A 27,621-nucleotide genomic window follows, 5' to 3' on the forward strand; every position below is an offset into this window, starting at 1 on the left:
TCTCGAGGGAGGCTCGGCGCTCGCGCTCGCGGGCGGACTGGCGCGTGAGATATAGAGGCGGCACTGCTGCTGGTGCTGCGCGTGAGGGGAGGAGGGTTTCCCTCCCGCAACACCCCAAAACAACAACAACGTCGTGTGTGAGGGAAACCGAAAGAAGGAGACGGCGCCCCCCCCTCCCTCACTTTCCCCCGTTTGGCTTCTCTGACTCAGTCACTGGGCACTTTTGAGCACCCCCCTCCCCTCCCCTCGCCTCCCCTCCAAGGACTTCAGCTGCTTTGTTGGTTTGGAAAGGGCGGCCTCTTGGTGTTTGTATTTGGACCATGGGCTGCACGCTGAGCGCCGAGGACAAGGCGGCGGTGGAGCGGAGCAAAATGATCGACAGGAACCTGCGGGAGGACGGAGAGAAGGCGGCGCGGGAAGTCAAGCTGCTCCTCCTGGGTAAGGTGGCTCCCTTCTCGCCTGGCTTGGCTTTCCCCCTTTCCTCCAAGACCAAGGTTGGTTGGGGGTTGGATGCTTCCTCTGCGGAATTGATGGGATGTGGCGGCAAAAAATGCCAATGGGATTTTGGCCTGCATCAATCTAGATCCAGGGAAGTCATGCTATCCCTCTATTCCGCCTTGGTTAGACCATACCTGGAATATTGTGTCCAATTCTGGGCACCACATTTGAAGACAAGCTGGAATGTGTCCAGAGGAGGGCGACTAAAATGATCAAGGGTCTGGAGAACAAGCCCTATGAGGAGCGGCTTAAAGACCTGGGCTTGTTTAGCATGCCACTCGTCCAGCACCCAAGGGGCTTCCTTGGAATTTGGTGGAAAAGAGTAGTAAATTTGTGTGTCATCTGCATAGAGATGGCAACCAACTCCAAAACTCTAGATCCAGGAAAGCCATGCTACCCCTCTATTCTGCCTTGGTTCGGCCACACCTGGAATATTGTGTCCAATTCTGGGCACCACAATTCAAGAGAGATATTGACAAGCTGGAATGTGTCCAGAGGAGGGCGACCAAAATGATCAAGGGTCTGAAGAACAAGCCCTATAAGGAACGGCTTAAAGAGCTGGGCATGTTTAGCCTGACACTCGTCCAGCACCCGAGGGGCTTCCTTGGAATTTGGTGGAAAAGAGTAGTAGAGTTGTGTGTCATCTGCATATAGAGATGGCAACCAACTCCAAAACTCTAGATCCAGGGAAGTCATGCTACCAAACGCAGCATCGCCCAAACACGAATCAAGGAACATGAAAGGCACTGCAGACTACTTCAACCAGAGAAATCAGCCATAGCAGAGTACCTGATTTTGGCCTGCATCAATAGAAGCATAGTGTCTAGATCTAGGGAAGTCATGCTACCCCTCTATTCCGCTTTGGTTAGACCACACCTGGAATATTGTGTCCAATTTTAGGCACCACAATTCAAGAGAGATATTGACAAGCTGGAATGTGTCCAGAGACGGCAACTAAAATGATCAAGGGTCTGGAGAACAAGCCCTATGAGGAGCGGCTTAAAGAGCTGGGCTTGTTTAGTCTGACACTCGTCCAGCACCCGAGGGGCTTCCTTGGAATTTGGTGGAAAAGAGTAGTAGAGTTGTGTGTCATCTGCATAGAGATGGCAACCAACTCCAAAACTCTAGATCTAGGGAAGTAATACTACCCTTCTATTCTGCTTTGGTTAGACCACACCTGGAATATTGTGTCCCATTCTGGGCACCATATTTGAAGAGAGATATTGACAAGCTGGAATGTGTCCAGAGGAGGGCGACTAAAACGATTAAGGGTCTGGAGAACAAGCCCTATGAGGAACGGCTTAAAGAGCTGGGCATGTTTAGCCTGACACTCGTCCAGCACCCGAGGGGCTTCCTTGGAATTTGGTGGAAAAGAGTAGTAGAGTTGTGTGTCATCTGCATAGAGATGGCAACCAACTCCAAAACTCTAGATCTAGGTAAGTAATGCTACTCCTCTATTCTTCCTTGGTTATACTACACCTGGAATATTGTGTCCCATTCTGGGCACCACATTTGAAGAGAGATATTGACAAGCTGGAATGTGTCCAGAGGAGGACGACTAAAACGATTAAGGGTCTGGAGAACAAGCCCTATGAGGAACGGCTTAAAGAGCTGGGCATGTTTAGCCTGACACTCGTCCAGCACCCGAGGGGCTTCCTTGGAATTTGGTGGAAAAGAGTAGTAGAGTTGTGTGTCATCTGCATAAAGATGGCAACCAACTCCAAAACTCCGGATAGCAAAGTGTCTAGATCCAGGGAAGTCATGCTACCCCTCTATTCCACCTTGGTTAGACCACTGCTGGAATATTGTGTCCTATTCTGGGCACCACATTTGAAGAGAGATATTGACAAGCTGGAATGTGTCCAGAGGAGGGCGACTAAAACGATTAAGGGTCTGGAGAACAAGCCCCATGAGGAGCGGCTTAAAAAGCTGGGCTTGTTTACCCTGACACTCGTCCAGCACCCGACTTAAGGAGCTTGGAATTTGGTGGAAAAGAGTAGTAGAGTTGTGTGTCATCTGCATAGAGATGGGAACCAACTCCAAAACTCTAGATCCAGGGAAGTCATGCTACCAAACGCAGCATCGCCCAAACACGAATCAAGGAACATGAAAGGCACAACAGACTACTTCAACCAGAGAAATCAGCCATAGCAGAGCACCTGATTTTGGCCTGCATCAATAGGAACATAGTGTCTAGATCTAGGGAAGTAATGCTACCCCTCTATTCCGCTTTGGTTAGACCACGCCTGGAATATTGTGTCCAATTCTGGGCACCACAATTGAAGGGAGATGTTGACAAGCTGGAATGTGTCCAGAGGAGGGCCACTAAAATGATCAAGGGTCTGGAGAACAAGCCCTATGAGGAGCGGCTTAAGGAGCTGGGCATGTTTAGCCTGAAGGAGAGAAGGCTGAGAGGAGATATGATAGCCATGTATAATAATAATAATAATAATAAACTTTATTTGTACCCGGCTACTATCTCCCCAAGGGACTTGGTGCGGCTTACATGAGGCCAAACCCACAATATTTATTTATTTATTTATTTATTTACAGCTTTTATATTCTGCCCTTCTCACCCCGCAGGGGACTCAGGGCGGATTACAGTGTACACATATATGGCAAACATTCATTGCCAATTTTGACATACAACATATACAGACATAGTCAGAGGCTATGTAACTTTTTCTGGCCGCCAGGGGAGCTGTCGCTTTCATCGTCCATCTGCGACGCTGATGAAGCACTTCCGCATTCCTCGCATGCTTTTTACTGGAGTGCTTGCTGGAGTCTTTTTTTTTTATGGCCTCATAAATTAGTTAATTTAGCCTCCCTACACTTTAAGGTGGTACCTAATTTTCCTACTGTCTTTCGGGTTGCAAAGGTCGACAACAGGCTACACAATTGATTCGAAACCCACTCCAACCCGGGCTGGCTTTGAACTCATGACCTTTTGGTCAGAGTGATCTTAATGCAGCTGACACTCAGCCAGCTGCACCACAATCCCGGTGCAATACATCAATAAACAAAACAGCAATAAAGAAAACATCAATAAAACAATACAATACAAATCATATAAATCATATAAATAAAAAATAGGCAATAAACAATCAACAATGACATATAAGCATTTAAAATCAATGGCCGGGCCAAATGTAATAGATTAAAATTTAAAAAATACAATGCTGATGTGAACAAGGTAGGATATAACTGGGAAAGGATTTTCAGAGAGAAATGAGGGAACGCAGTCAATCCTAAATCAGTGGTAAAGTGCATTTTGAGGGCATATTGGTGAGAGTTTTCCTTATTCTGGGAAGGCACACTGGAACAACCACGTTTTCAGGCTACTCCTAAAGACTGCCAGTGGGGGCATGTCTGATGTCCCTGGGAAGTGAGTTCTAGAGTCGGGGGGGGGGGGGGGGAGGGCACCACGGAGAAGGCCCTCTCCCTCGTCCCCAACAATTGCGCCTCTCCAGATGATTGAAGAGATCGTGTGGATTCGTACATGATAAATATGTGAGAGGAAGTCACAGGGAGGAGGGAGCAAGCTTGTTTTCTGCTGCCCTGGAGACTAGGACATGGAACAATGGCTTCAAACTACAAGAAAGGAGATTCCATCTGAACATGAGGAAGAACTTCCTGTCTGTGAGAGCTGTTCAGCAGTGGAACTCTCTGCCCCAGAGTGTGGTGGAGGCTCCTTCTTTGGAAGCTTTTAAACAGAGGCTGGATGGCCATCTGTCAGATGTGCTTTGAATGCAATATTCCTGCTTCTTGACAGGGGGTTGGGCTGGATGGTTCTTGAGGTCTCTTCCAACTCTATAATTCTATGAAGTGGTTTCCCCAACCCCTGCCGATAGGCCAACTGCAGTCCCCTCCCCGTGAAGGTTTCTTCATAAGTTCCTCTCGGAAGAGGTCAGGCAAGTCATGTAGTTTTTGAATCTGCGTCAAGATTGTGTTGTTGTTTAAAGCCTCTACCAAGAGGACACTGGGGCCTTGGTATCTGCTGGAGTTTGGTTCCAGGACCCCGTGGAGGTTCAAGCCCCATGGATGGGGCACTGAAATAGAGCCCCTTGGATGAAATGGCAAGATCAAGGTTTGCTTCAGAGTTTGGTTGTGGTGGAATATTTTACAACCCTTGTGGCTAACGAGGGCCGTTTGTATCAATCAACTTTTAGTGCTATTGGAAATGGGACCAGCTCCCTATGCCTCTTCATTGGAACAAGCCTATTCTCAAGTAAACATCAGGAGGAACATCCTTTTCTGGAGGTTTTTTTGAGGCTGGGCAGCCATCTGTCGGGAGTGCTTTGATTGTATTTTGCTGCATGGCTGGGGGGTTGGACTGGATTTATTTATTTATTTACTCTCTCTCTGTATATATATTTGTGTATGTATGTATGTATGTATAATATATTTACTATATCTGGAGCCCTCGGTGGTGCAGTGGGTTAAAGCGCTGAGCTGCTGAGCTTGTGGACTGAAAGGTCGCAGGTTCGATTTCAAGGAGCAGCATGAGCTTCCACTGTCAGCCCTAGCTTCTTTCAATCTAGCAGTTCGAAAACATGCAAATGTGAGTAGATCAATAGGTACCACTCCGGCGGTAAGGTAACGGCGCTCCACATGACCTTGGAGGTGTCTATGGATAACGCCGGCTCTTCGGCTTAGAAATGGAGATGAGCACCACACCCCAGAGTCAGACATGACTGGACTTAATGTCAGGGGACAACCTTCACCTTTTTACTATGTTTGTATACCACCTTTCTCAGCCCTCAGGCGACTCAGGGCGGTTTACAGAGGTGGTTTACAGGTGCCCCAAAACCCCATAGAACATTTCAAAACATTACTATTTATATAAATAAAAATGTAATGTTCGTTTGTGGGATTAACATAACTCAAAAACCACTGGACGAATTGACACCAGATTTGGACACAATCAGGCCAACGAGTGACCATCACCTCCATAAAAACACTGAAAAACACAGCGGAAGAGACTTTAAAAGCCCAAAAATAAAAAATGCATTACAACGCGCCCACAAAACCACATATATACAAATATATGCACACACTAATAATAATAATAATAATAATAATAATAATAATAATAACAATAATAATAAACTGGAAACAACTGGAAAATCTGACACGATATGAGGATTTAAAGATCGAATTGCAAAGACTCTGGCACAAGCCAGTAAAGGTGATCCCAGTGTGATTGGCACACTGGGTGCACTGCGTAAAGACCTTGGCCTGTACTTAAACACAATCAGCACTGACAAAATTACCATCTGCCAGCTGCAAAAGGCCACCTTACTGGGATCTGCACGCATTATTCGCCAATACATCACACTGTGGTGCAGCTGTCTGAGTGTCAGCTGCATTAAGATCACTTCTGACCACAAGGTCATGAGTTCGAAGCCAGCCCGGGTCAGTGTGAGCTTCTGACCAATTGTATAGCTTGTTGTCGACCTTAGCAACCCGAAAGACAATTGCATCTGTCAAGTAGGAAAATTAGGTACCACCTATGTGTGGGGAGGCTTATTTAACAAAATTTACAAGGCCATAAAAAGACTCCAGGAAAGCACTCCAGCAAAAGCATGTGGGGAATGCGGAAGTACTTCATCAGTGTCGCAGATGGTCGATGAAAGCGACAACTCCCCTGGGGGCCAGAAAATGTTTAATAGCCTCTGATCGTTTGTCTATATCTGTTGTGTGTCTTTTGCATTGAATGTTTGCCATATATGTGTACATTGTAATCTACCCTGAGTCCCCTGGGGGGTGAGAAGGGTGGAATATAAATACTGTAAATAATAGCTTGGGAAGTGTCCGACGTGTGATCAAATACAACAGCCTTGTTTGCTATGGACTCATCTTGTTGTGTTTCAAATAATAATAAAAAAACTTTATTTATATCTCACCACCAATGGGGACTCGGGGCGGCTAACATAAGGCCAAGCCCAGAAAATACAACATCATTAAATACAGAATACAAAAAACAAAACTTACAACTGAAAATAATTACAGTAGCAAAACAAAACAATAAAGCAAATTAACACAATATAAAATCAAACAGGACGGGCAGGCCAAATGGACGAGATAAAATGATAAAACCCTGGGAGAGGAACAGAAAATGTTTAAGTGAGGGGAGCCCAAGAAGGATAAAAACACATATATATATGCACACAAAACACATATACACAGACTGAATCACAGCAATGTATGGCAGGGTATGGCTAGTATAATATAAAACCATCACAAAAGCCATAAAAACAAATCATTTGCGTCTCCTGGATGGTCCATGGGGTCTCTTCCAGCTCTGTGAATCAGTGTTGCATAGTTTCCAACAGACCTCACTACTTCTGAGAATGCCTACCATAGATGCAGTTGAAATGTCATGACAGAATGCTTCTGGAATATGGCCGTACAGCCCAGCAAACTCACAGCAACCCAGTGTTGCCTTTCTTCAATTGTTATACTCTGCCTTCTAGTTATTTCTCCATGTAGAAACTCAAAGGTGAATCTGTCAGGGTTTTCATGGCAGGATTTGTTCGGAGGGGCCTTTGACTTCCTTTGGGGCTGAGAGAGTGTGGCTTGCCCAAGGTTATCATGCAGGGTTCCAAGGCCAAGCAGTCCTAGCCCAATACTTAAATCAAAACATTGCTTTTTTGTCACTTAGCTGCAGTATGTCATTTGGATCCCTAGTGTCTTTATGAATGGTCATGTTCTCTGGGTTGTTAAGGTTCCACAGCTGTAGACGTGAAGCTATTAGCAACCAGGATGTAGCTAACTCATCTCAATGAGACCATGCTGTAGGAATGTGCATAGCTTTGGAGTGTTACGTTTCTTAGGATTGAGGATGACAGGATCCAAAATGGTCAAGCAGTGTTTTTACCTAACCTTCCTGAGTGAAATTTATGTTAGGAGAAAAGGGAAAATTAATCTATGTGTGGCACATATAGAAAACTAAGAGGCATTTACTGTATTGTTAAAATATTTTAGGGTTTTATGTGGAAGGAGACAAAGTAGATTATCCCCTTCCCCCTTCAAAAGAGTTCATTTGTCTCCATCATTCTCCAACTCCACTTCGTTGGATGCAAGACTGTTTCTTATGGAAGGTAATGTTATACAGTAGAGATATTGGTGTCATTTATTTCACAGATGTCTTTGGCATAGCTAGATAACATTGCTTTTCATGGCAATCTCGCATGTGATATTTTTCCTACACCGGTATTGTTTTGTTGTTGAAAAAAAGTGCTCACTCCATCACATGCAACAATTATGTGTTTGTGTTTATGGTATGTGGATAACTTTTCAGCGTAAAATAAACTTTCAATATATGAACATAGATATGGCCAATGCAGTCTTAAAGTGTTTTTTTTTTTAAATAATCTTTATTGAAGTTTTCACATAGCATTAAAATAGGGGTATGGGTAAAGGTTAAAAGTAACAAAAAAAGAAAGAAAAAAAATGAGAAAAAGAAGGAAAAAAGAAAGAAAAAAGAAGAAAGAAAAAAAAACGAAGAGAAAAAAAATCTTGACCTCCTGGTGTCTTCCAAAAATCTTCTATTCATTCTTCTCTAAAAAAAAAAAAAGAAAAGAAAAAAGAATAAAAGATAATCTTTATCTTTCTTCTCTTCTATCTTTCTTTCCCTTCCTCTTTGGTTTTCATCTTCGTTTCTCCTCTTCCCTCTAGATCAATATCTCTTTCTTCTTGTCCTTTAAATATTTGGTAACGTCTGTCCAGTCTGTTTCTTTTCTTCCAGTTTCTTTGTTTTTCAATAATAGAAAAGTAAGTCTGTCTAGATTGCTGATGTCCAACATTTTTATCATCCATTTGTCTTCTTCCGGTGTTTCTGTTTGTCTCCATTTTTTTGCGTAACACATCCTTGCAGCCGTTAATGCCAAAAATAGGATCTTGTCTTTATTTTTTTCCATGTTGTTATCATACATTCCCAACAGGAACAATTCTGGTTTCATTGGCCAATGCAGTCTTAAAGTGTGATGGTGTATAGCAGGGGTCCTCAAACTAAGGCTCGAGGGCCAGATACCTGGCCCTCACTCAGGGTCAACCTAAATCTGAAACGACTTGAAAGCACATAACATCAACAACAACAACAACAACAACAATCTTATCTCATCAGCCAAAAGGAGGCCCACACTTCCCATTGAAATACAAATAAGTTTATATTTGTTAAAATTGTTCATTTTAATTATTGTATTTTTTAAATTGTTTTTGAACTATAAATAAGATATGATCAATGTGCATAGGAATTCATTCATGTTTTTTTCAAATTATAATCCGGCCCTCCAACAGTTCGAGGGACTGTGACCTGGACCTCTGTTTTAAAAGTTTGAGGACCCGTGGTGTATAGTCTGTGTTGAGTGAGAAGGAAGCCCTACTGACTTCAGTGGAGCTTATATCAAGTGACATAGGAAACTGCCAGCTTGCTTTGGGCTTCCTACACTAGCTGCCAAACATTTTTCCAGGGTTCCAAATAGGACAAAGTTAGGAATGTAATCAACCATCCTCTTTATGGAAAAAATGTGCTTGACCATTAGACCTTGTTTTGTCTCCTTGAACAAGTAATGTGTTCGTTTACTGCATAATCCTCATGTTTACTGAATTACTCAAGTCTTAATGAAAGTCATTCCAGTGTGTGAGCACTTGGGATTTACATCCTCACATAAAAGTACTCAATCAGCTAGTTTCAGTAGAACTATAGGATTTTAGGGTTGAAATGCAGGCATGAGCTCACTTGATCCTACCTACCTTTTGCTCAGTGTGACCATCTTGCAACAACAGTATCCCAGGCACATGGTCACTTTAATGATTCACATGAAATAAAGTATTATACTTCTCAAACCAGCCTATTCATATTTGATCAGTTCTTGGCATTAGCAGAAATATGGTACATTGAAATTTCTTCCCAGTTCTGTTCTCTCGAGTAACAGAAGACAAGTCAGCTCTGTTTTCAACATGACAGTCCTTCCGATATTTGAGTACAACTGTCATGTCCTCTTAATCTTTTCTCGAGGATAAACACACAGCTTTTGCAAAAATTTCTGATAGGACTGGGTTTCTGGACCTTTTACATCATTCTTGGCTTTCTCAGAACATGTTGTAGGTTAAACACAACTTTTCTGTTGTCAGTAATATCAGCCACCAAATTATGGAATAAAACATTTTTAGGTTCTGTGAGATACTCTTGTGTCATAATCCTGAATGGGTTCTATGATACAGGATAGGAGGGTGCATTGGCATCTCCCTGCACCACAGATTTGGCTGTTGCTGCTGAATTTTGGGGCAGATATAGTGGCTCCTCCCAAGTTTGAAAGCAATATTAATATATGCAGCTGTGGTTTGTTTCCCTCATGGATAAGGATATCTGTTAGTGTGCCAATGTGGCATCTACAGCTGGACAGAGTCTATCTAATGCTGAATAGAATGTAAACATGAATTATATGAAAAAGAACGGAGAATGCTATATTGTGTGCTAAATTCCTTTGACAAAGGGTAAGATTAAAGTAAAAAAATGCAGTTTGGCATTTGTGGAGCAAAAAAAGCTACGGTAAATTCTATTTTGTCTGTATCTTTATCTTGGCCCTTACTTTTTCATATAGTGATTTCAATTGTTCAGCATACTTATGTATTTCACTTTGTTGTAGTCTTTACAGCAAATCTATAAGGTAGATCAGTATTGCATGAGTGAGATTGGATTGTATCTGAGGTGCTAGTTTTACACAATTTTTGCTGAATTAACAGCAAAAATTGTGATTTATATCTTTGAGATGCCATATGTATAACAACATGCTTGTGTAGCTAGTTGAAGATGTGTTATTAACTGTGCCTTCAGTTAAATGTTTTTCTTAAAAGAAGCAGCCATTTTCCCACTAGATATCCCTGGTTAATTTTTAAACCTTCCTGAAAAATGTTGACAGCTCTATAGCTATTGGCAGGGCTCATCAGTACCACTTATATTCTTATAAAATAAACATTAAGATGTGCTAAATTATATAACGAACAGGATTGATTGTAAAGAATAGATTTGTTAAGCTTGTTATAATATGCACTGCTGTTTTGGTTTGTATTTTTGTGAGTTTTTTAAATATTACGAGGGCTATGTGAGATGCTGGTAGAAAATCTTCAGAGTTAAAATGTAGATTTGGAGTGGTTTTGTTAGCTGTGCAGCAAAATATAACAAAAAATTTAAAATACATTGTTGTGCTACAAGATCCAAGTGCCACATGGCCAGCAAGCGTTGCAACTTTACTTGCATCATAATTCCCTCCACTACCATTTTAAACTTAAACTCACATTACCATCTCAAGAAAGATGCAGCTGTATAGCCATCATCATATTTCTTCCCCTAAAATGACTTTTAACTTTCATACTTGAAGAAACCTGTGATGCTTGATAACTTGCATTTTCATCATAGGCTATCACTTGTGGCCAAGTGTGATTCTCTTCCAAAGGTAGAGTCTTGGCAGTGGTGACTGTAGAGACCTATTCTGGATCTATATGGTCTTTCACAGTGATGATATACATTTCCAGATGGAAGGTGGTCCTGACAAGGGTTTGCTTGACACGGTTTCTTCTTGGCAGATTTCTGTCTTTTCCTCTCTATTCGTGCCTCTTGAAAATCCACAGCACTGTTGGTAACAGCTGACCTTCAGTTAGAACACTCAAGTGCTAAGGCTTCCCAGTTTTCAGTTATTATTCTCTGTTTTTAAGATTAGCTTTAAGCCCATCTTCAAATTCTTTTTCCTGCTCACCAACATTCCATATTCTGTTTATGAGCTGAGAGTAAAGTAACTGCTTTGGAGACAGTGATTGGGCATTCAGATACTGTGACCACTCCAGCGAAGTTAATAGCATAGAATCATCACTTCAGTGCTGGTAGTCTTTGCTTCTTTCAGAATGCTGACATTTGTCTGTCTTCCCAAGAGATTTATAGCATTTTTTGAAGGCAACGCTGATGGAATTGTTCCATAAGTTCCATAAGTTTAGAGGAATGTTTGTAGACTGCATACAGTAGAGTTGGAAGGAAAATAGCTTTTTAAGCAAGCATCTTGGTATCTCTACAAATGTCCAGATCCTTGAATACTTCTGCTTCATTCAAAAACATGCTGCACTTGCAGAAATCAGATGATGTTGTATTTGACGTCGTTGTTGACTTTTTTGGAGAAGTGGTTGCCTAGGTAGCAGAAATGGTCAACATTTTTTAGCATTTAAGCTTTATTTCTGTCATTGCAAAGGGATTGGTTAGTGCCGGCTGGTAGAGTACTTTGGTTTTCTTCAGTGAGAGGCCAAGCTTTCCATATGTTTCTGCAAAAGTTTCTAAAGTGACTTCTAGGTCTTCTTCTGAATGAGCACAGACTACATTATCCTTAGCATATAGGTATTCTGTAACAGAAGTTGTTGTGACTTTACATTTGGTTTTCATCCTGGTGAAGTTAAAGAGCTTTCCTTCTGTCCGATATGTGATTTCCACACCGCTGGGAAGCTTTTCATCAATAAGTTGTACAATAATAGCTATGTAGATGGTAAATAAGGTTGGGGCAATAATGCATCCCTGTTGGACACCTGATCCCACCTTAAAGGGTCACTTTGGGAGCTGTTGATGCCCAAGGCTGTTGCCATCATGGAGGGGCAGGATGTTCATAAATTTATCAGGGCATCAGGAAGATGATCAAAAGCATTACAATTAACTGTGTTGATGGCCTTTGTAAGGTTGATGGATGCCATGTATAGGGACTGATTTTGCTACCTGCATTTTTCTTGGAACTGTTGTGCAGTGAAATTAAGATACACGGTTCCTCTGGAGGTGCAGAAGCCATTCAGGGATTCAGATAGGTTGTCTTCTGAAATAGATAGAAGATGGTTTGTGAGGATTCTTGTGATAATTTTCCTGGCAGAGGTTAAAAAGAAGATACCTCAATAGTTTCCACAGTCTGTTGTTTCTCCTTTTTTGAAAAGAGTGATAATGGCATCCTTGAAGTCTGCTAGGGTCTTCTTAGTCACCCACATTTTTTTCATTGAGCTTTTGTAGTTGTGTCAGCTCAGGCCCACTCTCTTTAAAGTTTGTAGCACATACCCCATTGGGTCCACTGGGTTTGCTGTTTTTAATTTTTAAAATATTAAAAGTAATACATTAAATTAATACATTAAAATTAGCTATTAAACCACACAGATCTGAAGTCATATGACATCATTTAAACAAGAGAGCTGCAAATGTCATTGTTTACTCCAACTATGAACTGAGTAGTTAAGTTCTCAGCCTTGGAACCGAAACAAAATCCACGTAGGGACAAGGGAGAAAGTGTCGTCAGACATGAAGGAGCCATAAAATATATAGTATTATTTATAAATCTCCAAAGCCCCTCTCCAACCAATCAGATACATTTCCAAGGTTGGTGTGTGTGTGTGTGTGTGTGTCAGGCAAATTGAGAAACTGTTAAGTCGCCTCTGGTGTGAGAGAATTGGCCGTCTGCAAGGACATTGCCCAGAGCACACCTGGATGTTTTTGATGTTTTACCATCCTTATCAGGCCCGTAGCCAGGATTTTGTTTTGCGGGGGGGGGGGGGGGGGGGCTGAGTTGGGTTCGGGGGGGGGGGGGCTGAGTCTGAGTGAAAGAGGGTCTACCCTAGCAAACCTTTTGTATCGTTACCCCAGTACCCCCATGCATATGGGATATATTGAGTATAGTGATCAGATCATGATATGAATAAACATAGCAGTTTAAATAATGCACCAGTAAGGCCTTCTCATGGACCACCATCAGAATTTGGGGGGAGGGGCTGAAGCCCCCCAAGCCCCCCCCCCCCCCCCCCCCCGGCTACATGCCTGATCCTTATAGGAGGTTTCTCTGATGTCCCCACATGGGAACTTCTGACCTGTTGGTCTTCAGTCCTTCTGGCACAAGGGTTTAACCCACTGTGCTACTGGAGGCTCATTATTTCCAAGGTATACTAAGCAAACATCTTTAATTATCAGTTGTTAAAACAGTAGTACTGTTTAGGTCCAAATTACGCTGTTAGAATCCCTGATCTTTATTAGCTAGGAAGTGTATCCATCACATTTTTGAGGGGTGCACCTCAGTAGATTTGTGTTGATGTATTTAGGTCATCCCACTGTTCTGGCATATAGGTTTCAGTAGGTGATTTGTCCTGCCACCTTAGAAACTATATATATCTGGCTCAACTTTACAGATTTGGAGCTTCTAGTAAAAAACAAAGTGGAGGGGGGTGTTCCACAAGCCTGGCATCTGCTATCCTTGGCTCTCCTGCACATTGACTCGGATTTCAAGAGAAGATCAGTAGTGATGAGCAGCCTTATATATAAGAATGAGTACTAACTTTTCTTTCATTTGCGGAATCCTTAAGTCCCATGGGAAAAAAGTTCAGATATAGTCTAAGTATGTAGTTTCAAACATGGAACAAACAGTAGGTTTTCATTTAACAATGTTTTGTATGTTTGTGGTTTTTTTAGGAGCTGGTGAATCAGGAAAGAGCACAATTGTCAAACAAATGAAGTAAGTTTGTTTTAAAGAGTGAAAGTATTAAGTTAATAAAGTTAACCAATAATATGTTAGTCAAAGACTTTTTTTCTTGTTAGAATTATCCATGAAGCTGGCTATTCAGAAGAAGAATGCAAACAATACAAAGCTGTTGTTTACAGTAACACAATTCAGTCCATTATTGCTATAATTAGAGCAATGGGAAGGCTGAAGATAGATTTTGCGGATTCTGCCAGGGCAGTAAGTATTGCAATTCTTTACTTAACATTCATGTTTGATGTTGCATTTAATTCTGGAACTGGCATATAAGAATTTATGAACTTTGTTATTAATTACGTTTTTCTGTCATCTACCCCAATTGATTCCCAAAGGGGTAGCTTCATATCTTAGCATTCTGTAATGGGTGAATGTTAAACAAATAAATACAAAACCTTCAATTCAACAGAGAAATGTGTAGGAAATCTTCCATTGTCATCAGTTTATGCCAACCTCCAAAGTGAAAGCAGATGAAATGTTTGTACCATGTTTGTACAATGTTTCCAAAATAGGGGGATTTGGTGTTTTATAATGCATTTTAATTGTATTTATTGTATTTTAACTGTATTTTTAACCTAACACACATAATTCTGTTTAATTGGGTTTCTTATTCTTGTATTTGCCTTGTTTTAAATTGATCAAAGTGTGTGACTGTTAGCCGCCTTGAGTCCCCTGGGGATGAAGGCAGCGTATAACTAAAGTAAATAAATAAAATAATAATAATAATAATCCATTCTTCTACTTATATGTTTGGATAATTTTACACTTCTATACATTTACAGATGTCGTCTTTGGATATCATTCAGTAATTTGTTTCTCCCTGTGCTGAGGGCAGGGAAGTAAGAAGCAAAGACTTACTTACATCTTGTTGGGTTTAACAAGGAGTATAACCCGAAGAGTTCAAAAGAATAAGCAAAAAAGCAATCTTCAAATCCTTGGTTGTACACACTGTTTGGGAACTTTCCTCTGACTAAATCCTTATGAGTGGCTGTTCCTCCCCATCCCAGGAACTCCCAATCTAGGGAAGCCAGAATGAGCTCCTCCCAGCTGTCCTAATCAGACAGGCTTTTAAAGAAGAAAGTTTTAAAGCTCAAGCCAGAAAATGCTGTGTTTTGTTTTATATATTCCAATAGCTTTTTACTGGTTTTACATGTTCATTTTTAAACTCTTAGGTTTAATTGTATTTTAGTGTCTATATGTCTTAGATTTTAAATTATATCTTGTATTGTTTTTAGCATTTCTAGCTGCTTTAGGTTTCTTAGGAGAGAAAAATGAGCTTACTGTTGTTGTCATTGAAGTAGATGTTATATATGTGTGTGTGTGTGTGTGTGTGTGTGTAAACATGAATAAGCAAACAAGCATTTCCTAAATAGTATCCTACTAATTTTCTAGCAAGCATGGCATTATAGAAATACTGTTTTAGAAAAACTAATTGTATTGTAGGCATTAAGATTATATTATTGTAATTTGGTTCATATAGATCAGGGGTAGGAAAGGGCCAGTACTTGGGCTGCATGTAAAGGGCTATTTTTGTAGTGCCCATGAATCAAAAAATCTTCTCCAAAATGTCTGAAAGTCACTTTTAGGGAAGGTGAAAGTCATTTCCATTATGTTTTGAATCCCCCTCCACCCCTGAAGTAAAAAAAGGACATTTTTCAAAGTATTTTTTCACCCCCATATGCTCCGTACATCAGCAGTGTGTCTACCACACTTTGGAGGCCACCTAAAGGAGCCTTTTGTGAAACAGGAAGTGGCTTCCCTTCACTTTCTATAATTAAAAATGGTCCTAAAATACACAGAGCATTTGGGGCCAAATTTCAGTATTTTGCAAAATAAAGAGTATAGCTCTCAAAGTTTCCTTGGGGAGTGGGAGGGCATTGAAGCCCTCGACAATTTCCATATTGGGTGCAGATTGAAGGGTCATCTTCCAAAATGACTTGCAACAAAGTCATGTAAAATCTCCGTTGCCATTATGGGAGTTGAAAATTTGAATGACTGATTTGCTCACTGACTGAATAAAATTAGTGGTATTCCTAACTAGTTTTTCTTTCCTTTCAACAGGATGATGCCCGTCAACTTTTTGTTCTAGCTGGAGCAGCAGAGGAAGGCTTCATGACGGCAGAACTGGCTGGAGTTATCAAAAGGTTATGGAAAGACAGTGGTGTTCAAGCATGTTTTAACAGATCAAGAGAGTATCAGCTTAATGACTCAGCAGCATAGTAAGTATAAAACAAGAAATATGTCATCTCCTACTAGTGTCATTGAAAGACTTCAGGTGCCAAATTCATGTAATTTCTGAAAAAGGGATGCACCAATTGAGAAAGTGATTGTGTGTTCCTGCATGGCGGGGGTTTGGACTGGATGGCCCTTGTTGTCTCTTCCAACTTTATAATTCTATGATTCCTTGATACAGACAGTTGAGATCAAACTACACCAAATGATGCTCTGTCATAATACACTAGAGATTTTGGAATATGTGGAGCCTTCTCTTTATGTCATATGTATTCGTAAAGTTTTGTGATCACCAGCGTATGTAATGGTCATGTGGGATCATTTTTGGTAAAAGAAGCAGTTACTGACAATCTACACAAAGATTACCAATGCACGTTTCCTTCTAGCCCCTGTAGGGGGCTAGAACCCCCTACAACCCAATAAGAAGATTTCTTTTAAAGTGTGATTTCTGGAATGGGAAAATAACCAAGGTGGTGACTACTAGTAATTTCCAGGTTTGATCTTCCACAGTTTCTGGCTTCCATGTGTATTTGTAATGTAGAATCATAGAGTTGGAAGAGACCATGGCAATCCAAGAAACCCTCTTATTGGCTGAAATTGCTAAACCCTAATTTAGAGCTCTCCTTGACTATTGTTTTTTTTTAAAAAAATTATAAAGGAGTGGGTCAAATTATGTTCTGTTTGTATGCCTAAAATATTCCTTTTCTCTGTATTGATAACAAATCTTCTAACATGTTATCGCTCAAAAAATAAGTTTTTTCATTTTTGTACAGAAGAAGTGCAGAAGAGGTCTCAGATTAATCAGTTTTATTATCAGAGTCTATAAATCAAATCTATAAGTAAGGAAAACCATCTTTAGATATACAAGTTTGAAATCGAATATAATGGGAGAAGATTTCTCTGTCAGTTTGAAATTAGGCATAAGCATAATATTTTGAACTGGGAAAATTCAGCTTAATGGATTTCAACAAAAAAAAGTCATAATAATTTTTCTATCTATGAATCTTTTCTTTTGCTGTGCATCAGTCTTTGAGAAATCTTACAAAGCAATTTTAAACTTGCATGTGGGATTAAGCCTATCTTTAAAGGAATGATTTGGTAAATCAAAATGTTTTATGTTTATATTGACGTGTTGCTTAGTTTTAATGGTTTTAATTCATAGTTATATGTTATGTTTTAGATATGTTATGTATTTCTTTTATATATCTGGCATTGAATTTTTGCCATTTATTATGTTGTAAACTGCTTTGAGTCCCCCCAGGGGTGAGTAAAGTGGTATAGAAATGCAATAAATAAATACATAAATAAAATTCATTATTTGAAATTTTGATTTGCCTTTAGCAATTAGTGTACTAAAATTAACCTGTATATTTATATGAATAATTCTTGATATAAGCAATGTACCTATTGATGTTTTCTCAGGAATAAGTCTGCCAGATCTCAAAGGGAATTACTTCTAATTAAAGGTACACAGGATTTCAGCCTTGCAGTAGAAGTACATGTCCCCCATGTTCAGTATAACATCTTCCCAGAGAAGTGTAGAGGATTAGTTTTATTGGATTGCAACTCTATATGCATTTGTCTGGGGGTAAACCCAGTAGAGTGCAGTGAGATTGCACTTTAAATGTAGAGTCGCCTTTCCAACTTACTCCTAAATTCAATTGTAAATTGCAAACAATATAGCATTATATTCTAATATAACTTTATTAGATTGTATTGCGTTTTTTTTAAAAAAAACAAATATGAAGTTGATGTTTCTTGTGCATGCAGATTGTGATAGAGATTAATGTTTTACTGATATTTTTATCTTTATTTTATTCTATTAATAATTATATATTTTCAGTTACTTGAATGACTTGGACAGGATAGCCCACACTAACTATATACCAACACAGCAGGATGTTCTCCGGACCCGAGTGAAAACTACAGGAATAGTGGAAACCCATTTTACTTTCAAAGATCTCCACTTTAAGTGAGTAACTCCCAGAAATGTGTCCATATATTTGATATCAATATTTAAAAGAACGAAAGAAAATGTCTACAGGTTTGCCCATGACGATAACACATTTGGTGTCATTCCAAATGAGGGTGGCGCATGCAGTGTTGTTAAAGCTTGACATGACTGATCCAATCCCTGTAGATGCTTGTAAATTTATTTAATTCCCTGTGAGAGAAATTATATCCTCCTGGATGAAAGAAAAGACTGTCTGATAGGGTCTTGAAGCAAAGACTAGCAATTAAAAGCTAGTTGCAAAAAGACCTGGAAGCAGAGAAAGTCATAAATCTTGCAACTTAGCAATTTCAAGGCTGCATCTGGAGGAGAGGCTGACTGTGGACTGTGGAATCAGACTATCAGCATGGAGAGTCTTAAAAGGTACTGACAGCTGATGACAAATTAGATTTTTTAATGAGCCAAATGAAGGACTTGGACTTATCTGTAAAAAAGAATTGATGGTGGAAGTTCGAGAATCCAAGGCTAGACTGATGGAAGTAAAAAAAAAAACTTGGTGAGGAAAATCTCCAGATTACAGAAACAAATTGTTTCTTTAAAATTGCAAATAGATTTGGAAAATTGGATAGGCACCATAATTTAAGGATTAAGTGAATGCCTGAACACATACGAATCCTTGATTCAATAGTTCTCAGAGTATGGATTACAATTTTCAGATTTTGAAAGAGCCCACCAAATTTTACCTTTTAGGAATGCTAGGAAAGGAGTTCCTAGATACGTTGTTGCTCTTTCTATAGAAAGGATATGAAGCTGTAAAAAAATGGAATTTACAATACAAGGAACATAAGGATCATAAAGACCATAAAATATTGATGTACCTTGATCAGCCTAAAGAAATGCTAAATGAAAGAGAAACTTTGCATCCAGTTACCAGAAGATTGGTTGCAGGTGGTATAAGATTTACTTGGGGCTTCCTGGAAGTAATAGCTATCTTCAAGAACGGGAAAAAATATACAACAAAATCATTAGCAAAAGAGCGGAAGGTCATGAGTTCGAAACCAGCCCGGATCGGAGTGAGCTTCCGACCAATTCTGTGTAGCTTGTTGTCGACCTTTGCAACCCGAAAGACAGTTGCATCGGTCAAGTAGGAAATTTAGGTACCACTTATGTGGGGAGGCTAATTTAACTAATTTACGAGTCCATAAAAATCTCCAACAAGCATGGGGGAAATGAAGAGTATTTCATCAGTGTCGCTGATGGACGGTGGTGACCAGAAAAAGCTCCCCTGGTGACCAGAAAAAGTTGGAATGTTAAATAGCCTCTGACTGTCTGTCTCTATGTGTCGTGTCTCTATGACATTGAATGTTTGCCATGTATATGTACATTGTAATCCACCCTGAGTCCACTGCAGGGTGAGAAGGGCAGAATATAAACACTGTAAATAAATAAATAAATAAAATTTCGACACAACAGAAGATCAGTTGACTAGACATGAGCCAGAGGATGAAAATCAGCAGAAGGAGAGAGACAAACCCATGGAAGAGCAGAGTGAGAAAAAGGAAGAGGAATAAAACAGGGAAAAGTGGACCTGACTGAAAAAGGATGACCACTAAAATGGGCAAAAATGTTGAAAAATAGTAGGATTGTGGTGTTGTAATCAGTAAAATACTGCTTCAATGTTTGATAATTCTAGAAGTAGTTTAAAATTAAGGGGAAGGTCGTAGTGGGGAGAAACTAAGAATTGGTGAAGGGGAAAGGATAGTTTGTGATTTCAACTGTGTTAATTCAAATTGAAGGAATGGTTTTATGACTTGCCAGAACTCATCAGGAAATAATTTTAAAAGCAACAATTAAACACTGTCACTGCTGCAAACATTTCTGAAAGTGAGGGGAGTGGGAATATAGAGATAGAAGAAGTATACATGCATTACAATTAGGTATGGCTGTCTCAGGAACTGCAAGATTTCTATGGATAAAAATTGAGTATGGGGATTAAGACAATTTCAGGCCTCATAGACCCTTTAATTTGCTGGAACAGCTTTTGCATTTTATATAGTTGGTCTAATTAGAGAAAATGTTTTGTTTTCAGAAGAATCCTGTTTTGAGTAGGAAATGCTAATTATTGGGTTTTCTGTTACAGAATGTTTGATGTTGGGGGCCAAAGATCGGAAAGGAAAAAATGGATTCACTGCTTTGAAGGAGTCACAGCCATAATTTTTTGTGTGGCACTTAGTGATTATGATTTGGTCCTTGCTGAAGATGAAGAAATGGCAAGTAAACCCACATTGTAAACATCTGATAGGTGTAGAAACACCTTTAAAAGTTAGTCTGTAATCCACTTTTATTCTTTCTGTTCACTAGAGATGTACTTTAAATTTTTAAGAGGTAGTAATATCCTTTTATAAACTGGTAATAATTCATGTTTATTTATTGGCTTCATTTATACCCTACCTTTCTCACCCCCACAAGGGGACTCAAGGCGACTTACAACTCCAACAAGATTCAATGCCGTTTAAAACATAACTATAAAAAATCACATCAATTAAACAGTTAAACAAATAAAATGCGTAGAATAATAACCTATTAAAAACCTATACATTTTATGTTACCATTCATCTAGTTTCCTTTTTAAGGATCTATGGCGCGGGAATAAAGGCTGCAAAGGCTGATTTAAGGCATTGGCGTGCTGGCTGATACCCAAACAGGGGGAGGGCCGGAGATGTCACTGCCTTGGTCCTTTCACAATTGGTTGCTACTCCCTGGCGGATGTCAGGTGTAGGGCTCAGATACCCCGTGATAATGTGGCATGTCTCATTAAGAGCCACATCCACTGTTTTAGCGTGGTGAGATGTGTTCCACACTGGGCATGCGTACTCAGCAGCAGAGTAGCATAGCACAAGGGCAGATGTCTTCACTATATCTGGTTGAGATCCCCAGGTAGTGCCAGTCAGCTTTCTATGATATTGTTTCTAGCACCCGTCTTGATTCTATCACTTATATTGTTACCAAAAATTTAATAAAAAATATAAAAAAGCACACAACAACAATCCTATCTCATCAGCCAAAAGCAGACCCACACTTCCCATTGAAATGCTAGTTTATTTTTGTTAAAATTGTTCTTCATTTTAATTATTGTATTCTTTTTAAGTGGTTTTTTTTGCACTACAAATAAGTTATCTGCATTGTGCATAGGAATTCATTCATGTTTTTTTTCAAATTATGTTCCAGCCCTCCAACACTTTGAGGGATTGTGATCTGGCCCTCTGTTTAAAAAGTTTGAGAACCCCTGGTCTAAACTATAGTAAACCATTCAAATCACTGGGATGTTGTACTCTATGTGTGAGCAATCAGCATGATTCTGGTCTATGTGATAGCATACTACTCGTATAGTACTTTGTAACTTTGGTTGATGTAAACCATATAAAGGCATTCTACAAGGTTAGCATTGCAGAATTTTTGTAAGTGTAATGCTGGCATAGGAAGGAACAATGTGATGATATATGATGTGTAGACACCCCAGTATTGCTCCCTTGCTCCAGGAGGGGCACACACATGCCACCTTGTTATGGCCCCAACTTTACTGAATTAAAATGATGCCCTGTTGTGTATCATTAGTGGGCACAAAGAGTTTGCGAGGTGTGATCTTCAAGCCTATTTAGATTATGGCTCATTTATTTTATAAATTTGAAAATACAATATTTCTTTTTTAAAAAGACCCTGAAATCTAATCTCATCAGATGCAGAGCATTCTAATGATACAGGGAAAGGGCATATTGTGAGCACAATTTAACATTTTTGAGGACTGGTTCATTAAATAGTAAAATGAGTGGGAGAGTGAAGTTTCAAGGATGGAGATGATTATCTAAAATATATAATTATCCAAAAATAAATTTTACTCCCCTGCATTCAGTATTTTGGGCATTGACCTTCTGAGGAATTAAATAAATTGCAGAATGTACTGATAGTCAACATTAAAACAAATGGGTTTTGGAGGGGTTGATTTTTGGAAAGGCTAAATTGATGTATCATCTTCTTTTTCAACTACAGAATAGAATGCATGAAAGCATGAAATTATTTGACAGCATTTGCAACAACAAATGGTTCACAGACACCTCTATTATCCTCTTTTTAAATAAGAAGGATCTCTTTGAAGAAAAAATCAAAAGGAGTCCTCTCACTATTTGTTATCCAGAATATCCAGGTATTTATATTTTTAATGGGAAGGGTAAGGTGAGATAACACCTTTGACAGCGTGGGGGAGGGGGGGCTTAGATTTATATATAAGACTAAACACCTGGTAAGATTTGGATGGTTTTCTAGCTCAGACGGAATCATTTTGTAGCATATGTGGCTTCCACTGACATCTTACATAAGACTATATGCTCTACCAAATTGTAGTATTATTATCAGATTAACCAGATATGTATAATCTGTGTGTGAATGGAGTTTGGTTTTAATGTAAGCTTTTGACTGATCTGTTGATTATAATAAATTTCATTCAGTATAAGTTTGAAGATGAGCTATATATTTACTTATGTACAGTATCCAGAAAGCTTCAGGTTTGGCATTATTTTCTTCTGAAGAACCAAGTTGTGATGACTTACTGCTTATTAGCTGCTCTGAGTCCCCGTTGAGGGAGATGGTGGCAGGGTATAAATAAAGTTTATTATTATTATTATTATTATTATTATTATTATTATTATTATTAATGTTTTAAAAGATATTAGGGTATTGGTTATAAACATGGGATTTTCGTTTGCATCAATAGGAGCATAATGTCTAGATCTAGGGAAGTAATGCTAACCCTCTATTCCACTTTGGTTAGACCACACCTGGAATATTGTGTCCAATTCTGGGCACCACAATCCAAGAGAGATATTGACAAGCTGGAATGTGTCCAGAGGAGGGTGACTAAAATGATCAAGGGTCTGGAGAACAAGCCCTATGAGGAGCGGCTTAAGGAGCTGGGCATGTTTAGCCTGAAGAAGAGAAGGCTGAGAGGAGATATGATAGCCATGTATAAATATGTGAGAGGAAGCCACAGGGAGGAGGGAGCAAGCTTGTTTTCTGCTTCCCTGGAGACTAGGACGTGAAGCAATGGCTTCAAACTACAAGAAAGGAGATTCCATCTGAACATGAGGAAGAACTTCCTGACTGTGAGAGCCGTTCAGCAGTGGAACTCTCTGCCCCGGAGTGTGGTGGAGGCTCCTTCTTTGGAAGCTTTTAAACAGAGGCTGGATGGCCATCTGTCAGGGGTGATTTGAATCAATATTCTTCTTCTTGGCAGGGGGTTGGACTGGATGGCCCATGAGGTCTCTTCCAACTCTTTGATTCTATGGTTCTGTGATTCTATGTCTCCCGTGAATCTCCATGTTTCTCAAGAAGTGAAAAAGATCAGAAATGCAGACAGGCTTTCTTGAAAGAAAATTTGCAGTTCGTGTAACAAAAAATTGCCTGTGTTACAAAACATATTTCCAATTTACGTGATGCAATGGCGAGGCTAGAACGTCTGGCTAGTTCCTCTTTATGAACTATATATTCTCTAGAACAGTGGTTCCCAACCATTGGTCCTCCAGGTGTTTTGGACTTCAGTTCCCACAATTCGTAACAGCTGGTAAGCTGGCTGGGATTTCTGGGAGCTGAAGTCCAAAACAACTGGAGGATCAAAGGTTGGGAATCGCTGCTCTAGAACATGTCTCAGAATTGCTTCCAACACAGAAATGTTTATGGCAGAGGTTTTGAGGCTGTGCAGTGAATGAGTCACACAGAAGAGCATTTCCTAGTAGAATGTGTGGGTGGAAAATCTGTTAGAAGAGGTGTAAATGTTTGACAAGGAAGATCCTTTGGCACATCCTTTAGAAAAGTTATACACATTTTATAAGGTTACTATTTTTTTTTCTGCTATAATGACTGCTGACGCATCTGGAAAATGACTGATGTGTAATTTCTAAATCTTATTTGCAATAGCAAAAATTGGAAACTGGCCAGTAGACATTCAGAGTGATGAAGGATTATACCAGCACAAGCTTTCCAAGAAGAGTTCATATTTAGTCTTACTTTCAGAATGCATTAATAACAATTTCATTAAACACATATATTATGGTTAAAACACATTGAAATCATGTTATCCAATTAGCAGCCCTCTTTTGGCAAATGTTATGAATCTGGAAGGACAGTGTCCCAAAGAAATCATTCCAGGTTTGAGATTTTATTTGTGAATGTAAAGTTTGTGTCTCTTTTCCTTTTAGGATCAAATACATATGAAGAGGCAGCTGCATATATCCAGTGTCAGTTTGAGGACCTGAACAAAAGAAAAGACACAAAGGAAATTTATACTCACTTCACATGTGCTACAGATACTAAGAATGTACAGTTTGTCTTTGATGCTGTAACTGATGTTATCATAAAGAATAATCTGAAAGACTGTGGCTTGTTCTAAAAGTTGACATCACGTTGTTCCTTCCCCCTCCCAATTTTTAGGTTCACTAAATGAGCCACAGCCTTTTTTAAAAAAAGACCATGTATATTTTTTGAGCTTGTTTGTTCTTATTTATGTCATCTGATCTTCTTTTGGGTTAATTTGTGCAATCAGTTCACAACATTCAGATCTGTTGATTTATATAGTAACAGGTGCAAACTGCTAGAACACTATAGCATTTCCTCCTTTATTTATGTTTGTGTAGATTTAAATAATGTTGATCAGGAATCAAAACATGTTGATTATGTGTCTGCTTTTAATTCTATGGATTTTGTTTATGCAAACATTGAACATAATGAGTTAATAACATGTTTTTAGGTGTGCAAGTATCTCAAAGTATCTATGTTTTAAAAACAGATTTTTCTGTAAGACAGAAAATAGTAGGGATTTTTGATTTCTCATTCTTGAAGCAACACCTTAAAAATAATTTTCTATATAATGCAGGTTGCTTTACTTTTTCCTTAGTTTTTATGTATAGACCTGTAAGTAGTTTGACAAGATTTGAATACTATAAATGATTCTTTGCTTTTGCTCAGGATTAAATGAGAAATGCTCCATTGGTTTTCCCAAAGATGGGTTTTTGTTTTGTTTTGCTGATTTCTTTCCAATTTCAAAATTATGTGAAACAATTCATTCTTCTATCTTGTGTTTTTTAATGCCAGACATTTAACAAATAGAAGCCGGTATGATATAGCATGTGGAAGCAAGATATTCAAGTATATGTCAGACTGATCTATACATGAATAGCACAGAACATAAAATTGAGAATCCAATGTAGGGGTTTTGAAGCTGTTTCATATTTGCTTTGAGTATGTTCTTAAGTGAGCAAGTATCTCAGACTTGTAATTCCTTTTTTTGGAATTAAAACAAATAACAGAATGAGAATTGGGAATTTCAGACATAGTGTAGTTTTATATTGTTAACTTGCTTTTCCTCTTCCCAGAGATTTAACCATTAACTTTTACTGGTGTTCTGTTAAACTAATCCTACCATTTAAACATGAATTATTTTAGATAGATCAATAGATATCATATCCTTTATCATCAAAATATTTTTGAAATACAGGGAGTTTGGTAGCATGCCCACTTTTGGAATGATGGTAACTTGGTTTATTTTTTTAAAAAACCCAACACATTTTGTCTACTAGCAGCATTGGCCTTCCTCAATGACTTCACAAAAATAAAACTATAATTCGAATTCAAATTAAAACGCAAATTTATTATTTATTTATTTACTGTATTTGTATATCACCTTTCTCAGCCTGCAGGTGACTCAAGGCGGTTTACAGGACAAATTCAATGCCCACAATACCATAAATACAATTAAAAACATTAACATTTAATAAAAACCATAACAAGATCAATAAAACATAAATCATTAGTGTTTCCTTGTTAAAAACATTGTCTGGTCCTATCGTCTACTCGTTCCATTTTCCTATGTCAGTTACTTTGCATTTGCAAATGCTTGCTCAAAAAGCCACATCTTGACTTTTTCCCAAAATGTTAAAAGGGAGGGGGCCGATCTCATATGCCTAGGGAGGGTATTCCATAGCCGAGGGGCCACCACCGAGAAGGCCCTGTCTCTTGTCCCTGCCAAATGTACTTGTGACAAAAGGCGGTAACAAGAGCAGGGCCTCCCCAGACAATCTTAAGGTCCTAGATGGTTCATAAGGGGAGATGCGTTTGAACAGGTAAGTTGGGCCAGAACCATTTAGGGCTTTAGTTATATTCTCTTAAAACATGCATATTATTTTATTCTGCATAACATAGTACATACCTTTACACAGACATTTCTGTAGATGTATAATATACTTTCCAAAGACAAAGAGCACTAGATTATCATCCATGGATATCTATGTATGGACTCAGGTAGTCAGGAGAGAGAAAAAAGAACCCAAAATTTGTCACAGGGATATTTGATACAGTCATCTTAAATTCTACCTCGGTTTACTGTTATAGCTTCACAATATTTTTTAAATGAGCAATTGTAAATTAAAATTTCATTTTAGTCCTGTAGGCTTTAGTGATTTTAATCTTAAAATCCATTCTGTCACTTTTCTTAAGGGTATCTTAATTGTGATTGTGCATTTTCTCCAGAACCCAAAAACGTATATCTGATATGGAATGTGTTTCAAAAAAAGTTTGACTTAAAAGAGCACCCAACTTTTCATTTTTCGAGTTGAAAAGATGTCTTCTTATTCTTCTTTTGACAGGTCTGGAGGTTTGTCCACATATATTTTTGTACATATACATTGAGTGGCATAAATACATGTCCTAAAATGTTAAATTTGTGCTGTTTTTTTAACTGTATAATTCATAAATTCTTTCATTTTGATTGTGGATGTACAGTGTCCACATGAATATGTTGTACTGATTTCTTCACACCTATTATGCTAATATTATCTAGGGGTGTTTTGGCATCAATCTTGTAGTGATTACAATATCGTTGATATTTTTGGTTCTTTTGTAGGATATAAGAGGTTTCTCATTGCATCCTCCAGATATCCCAGGATACAATGGGAAATCGCTTATATCCTATAAAGCAACCAGGAATATCAGGAATGCCAACACTGTTAGTGGCCAAAATGGTTTAGGCTTTTTAAAACAAATAAATGTAGTGATCATTATAAGCCCATGGAGCATTGTCTCCTAATTTGCTTTGACACTTCATACATGCTCATCAGTCCACTCTCTTGGATCCAAAGTGGCAATTCATGTGTGCAAAGTACTTCAATCTTCATATGAAGAACTGATGTACTGATCCCTTATCTTTCTAATGCTGTGCTCTGGTCTCTAGCCTTCATAGTTGATTTGGTGGTGTTACAAGAGGAGGTCTTCAGAGCATGTGAATCCACGTGCATAGAAATTTGGATTTGGGCTTATGTAGATTCCATTGAAGTTTTCTCATCAATAGTTTCTACT

General features: G+C 38.9%; 1 protein-coding gene across 1 annotated transcript; it reads left to right on the top strand.

Annotated features, from left to right (window-relative positions):
• Window positions 1–25,592, top strand: GNAI1 (G protein subunit alpha i1). The gene is made up of 8 exons (XM_060778309.2): window positions 1–438; window positions 13,976–14,018; window positions 14,102–14,243; window positions 16,101–16,258; window positions 18,115–18,243; window positions 20,363–20,492; window positions 22,270–22,423; window positions 24,471–25,592. Exons 1-8 carry the CDS (start codon window positions 321–323, stop codon window positions 24,659–24,661), a joined length of 1,065 nt encoding a protein of 354 aa, XP_060634292.1. The 5' UTR covers window positions 1–320; the 3' UTR covers window positions 24,662–25,592.
• Window positions 25,593–27,621: the final 2,029 nt, after the last annotated feature.

Source organism: Anolis sagrei, chromosome 5 (assembly GCF_037176765.1).
Source record: "Anolis sagrei isolate rAnoSag1 chromosome 5, rAnoSag1.mat, whole genome shotgun sequence".
Taxonomy (NCBI): Eukaryota; Metazoa; Chordata; class Lepidosauria; order Squamata; family Dactyloidae; genus Anolis; species Anolis sagrei.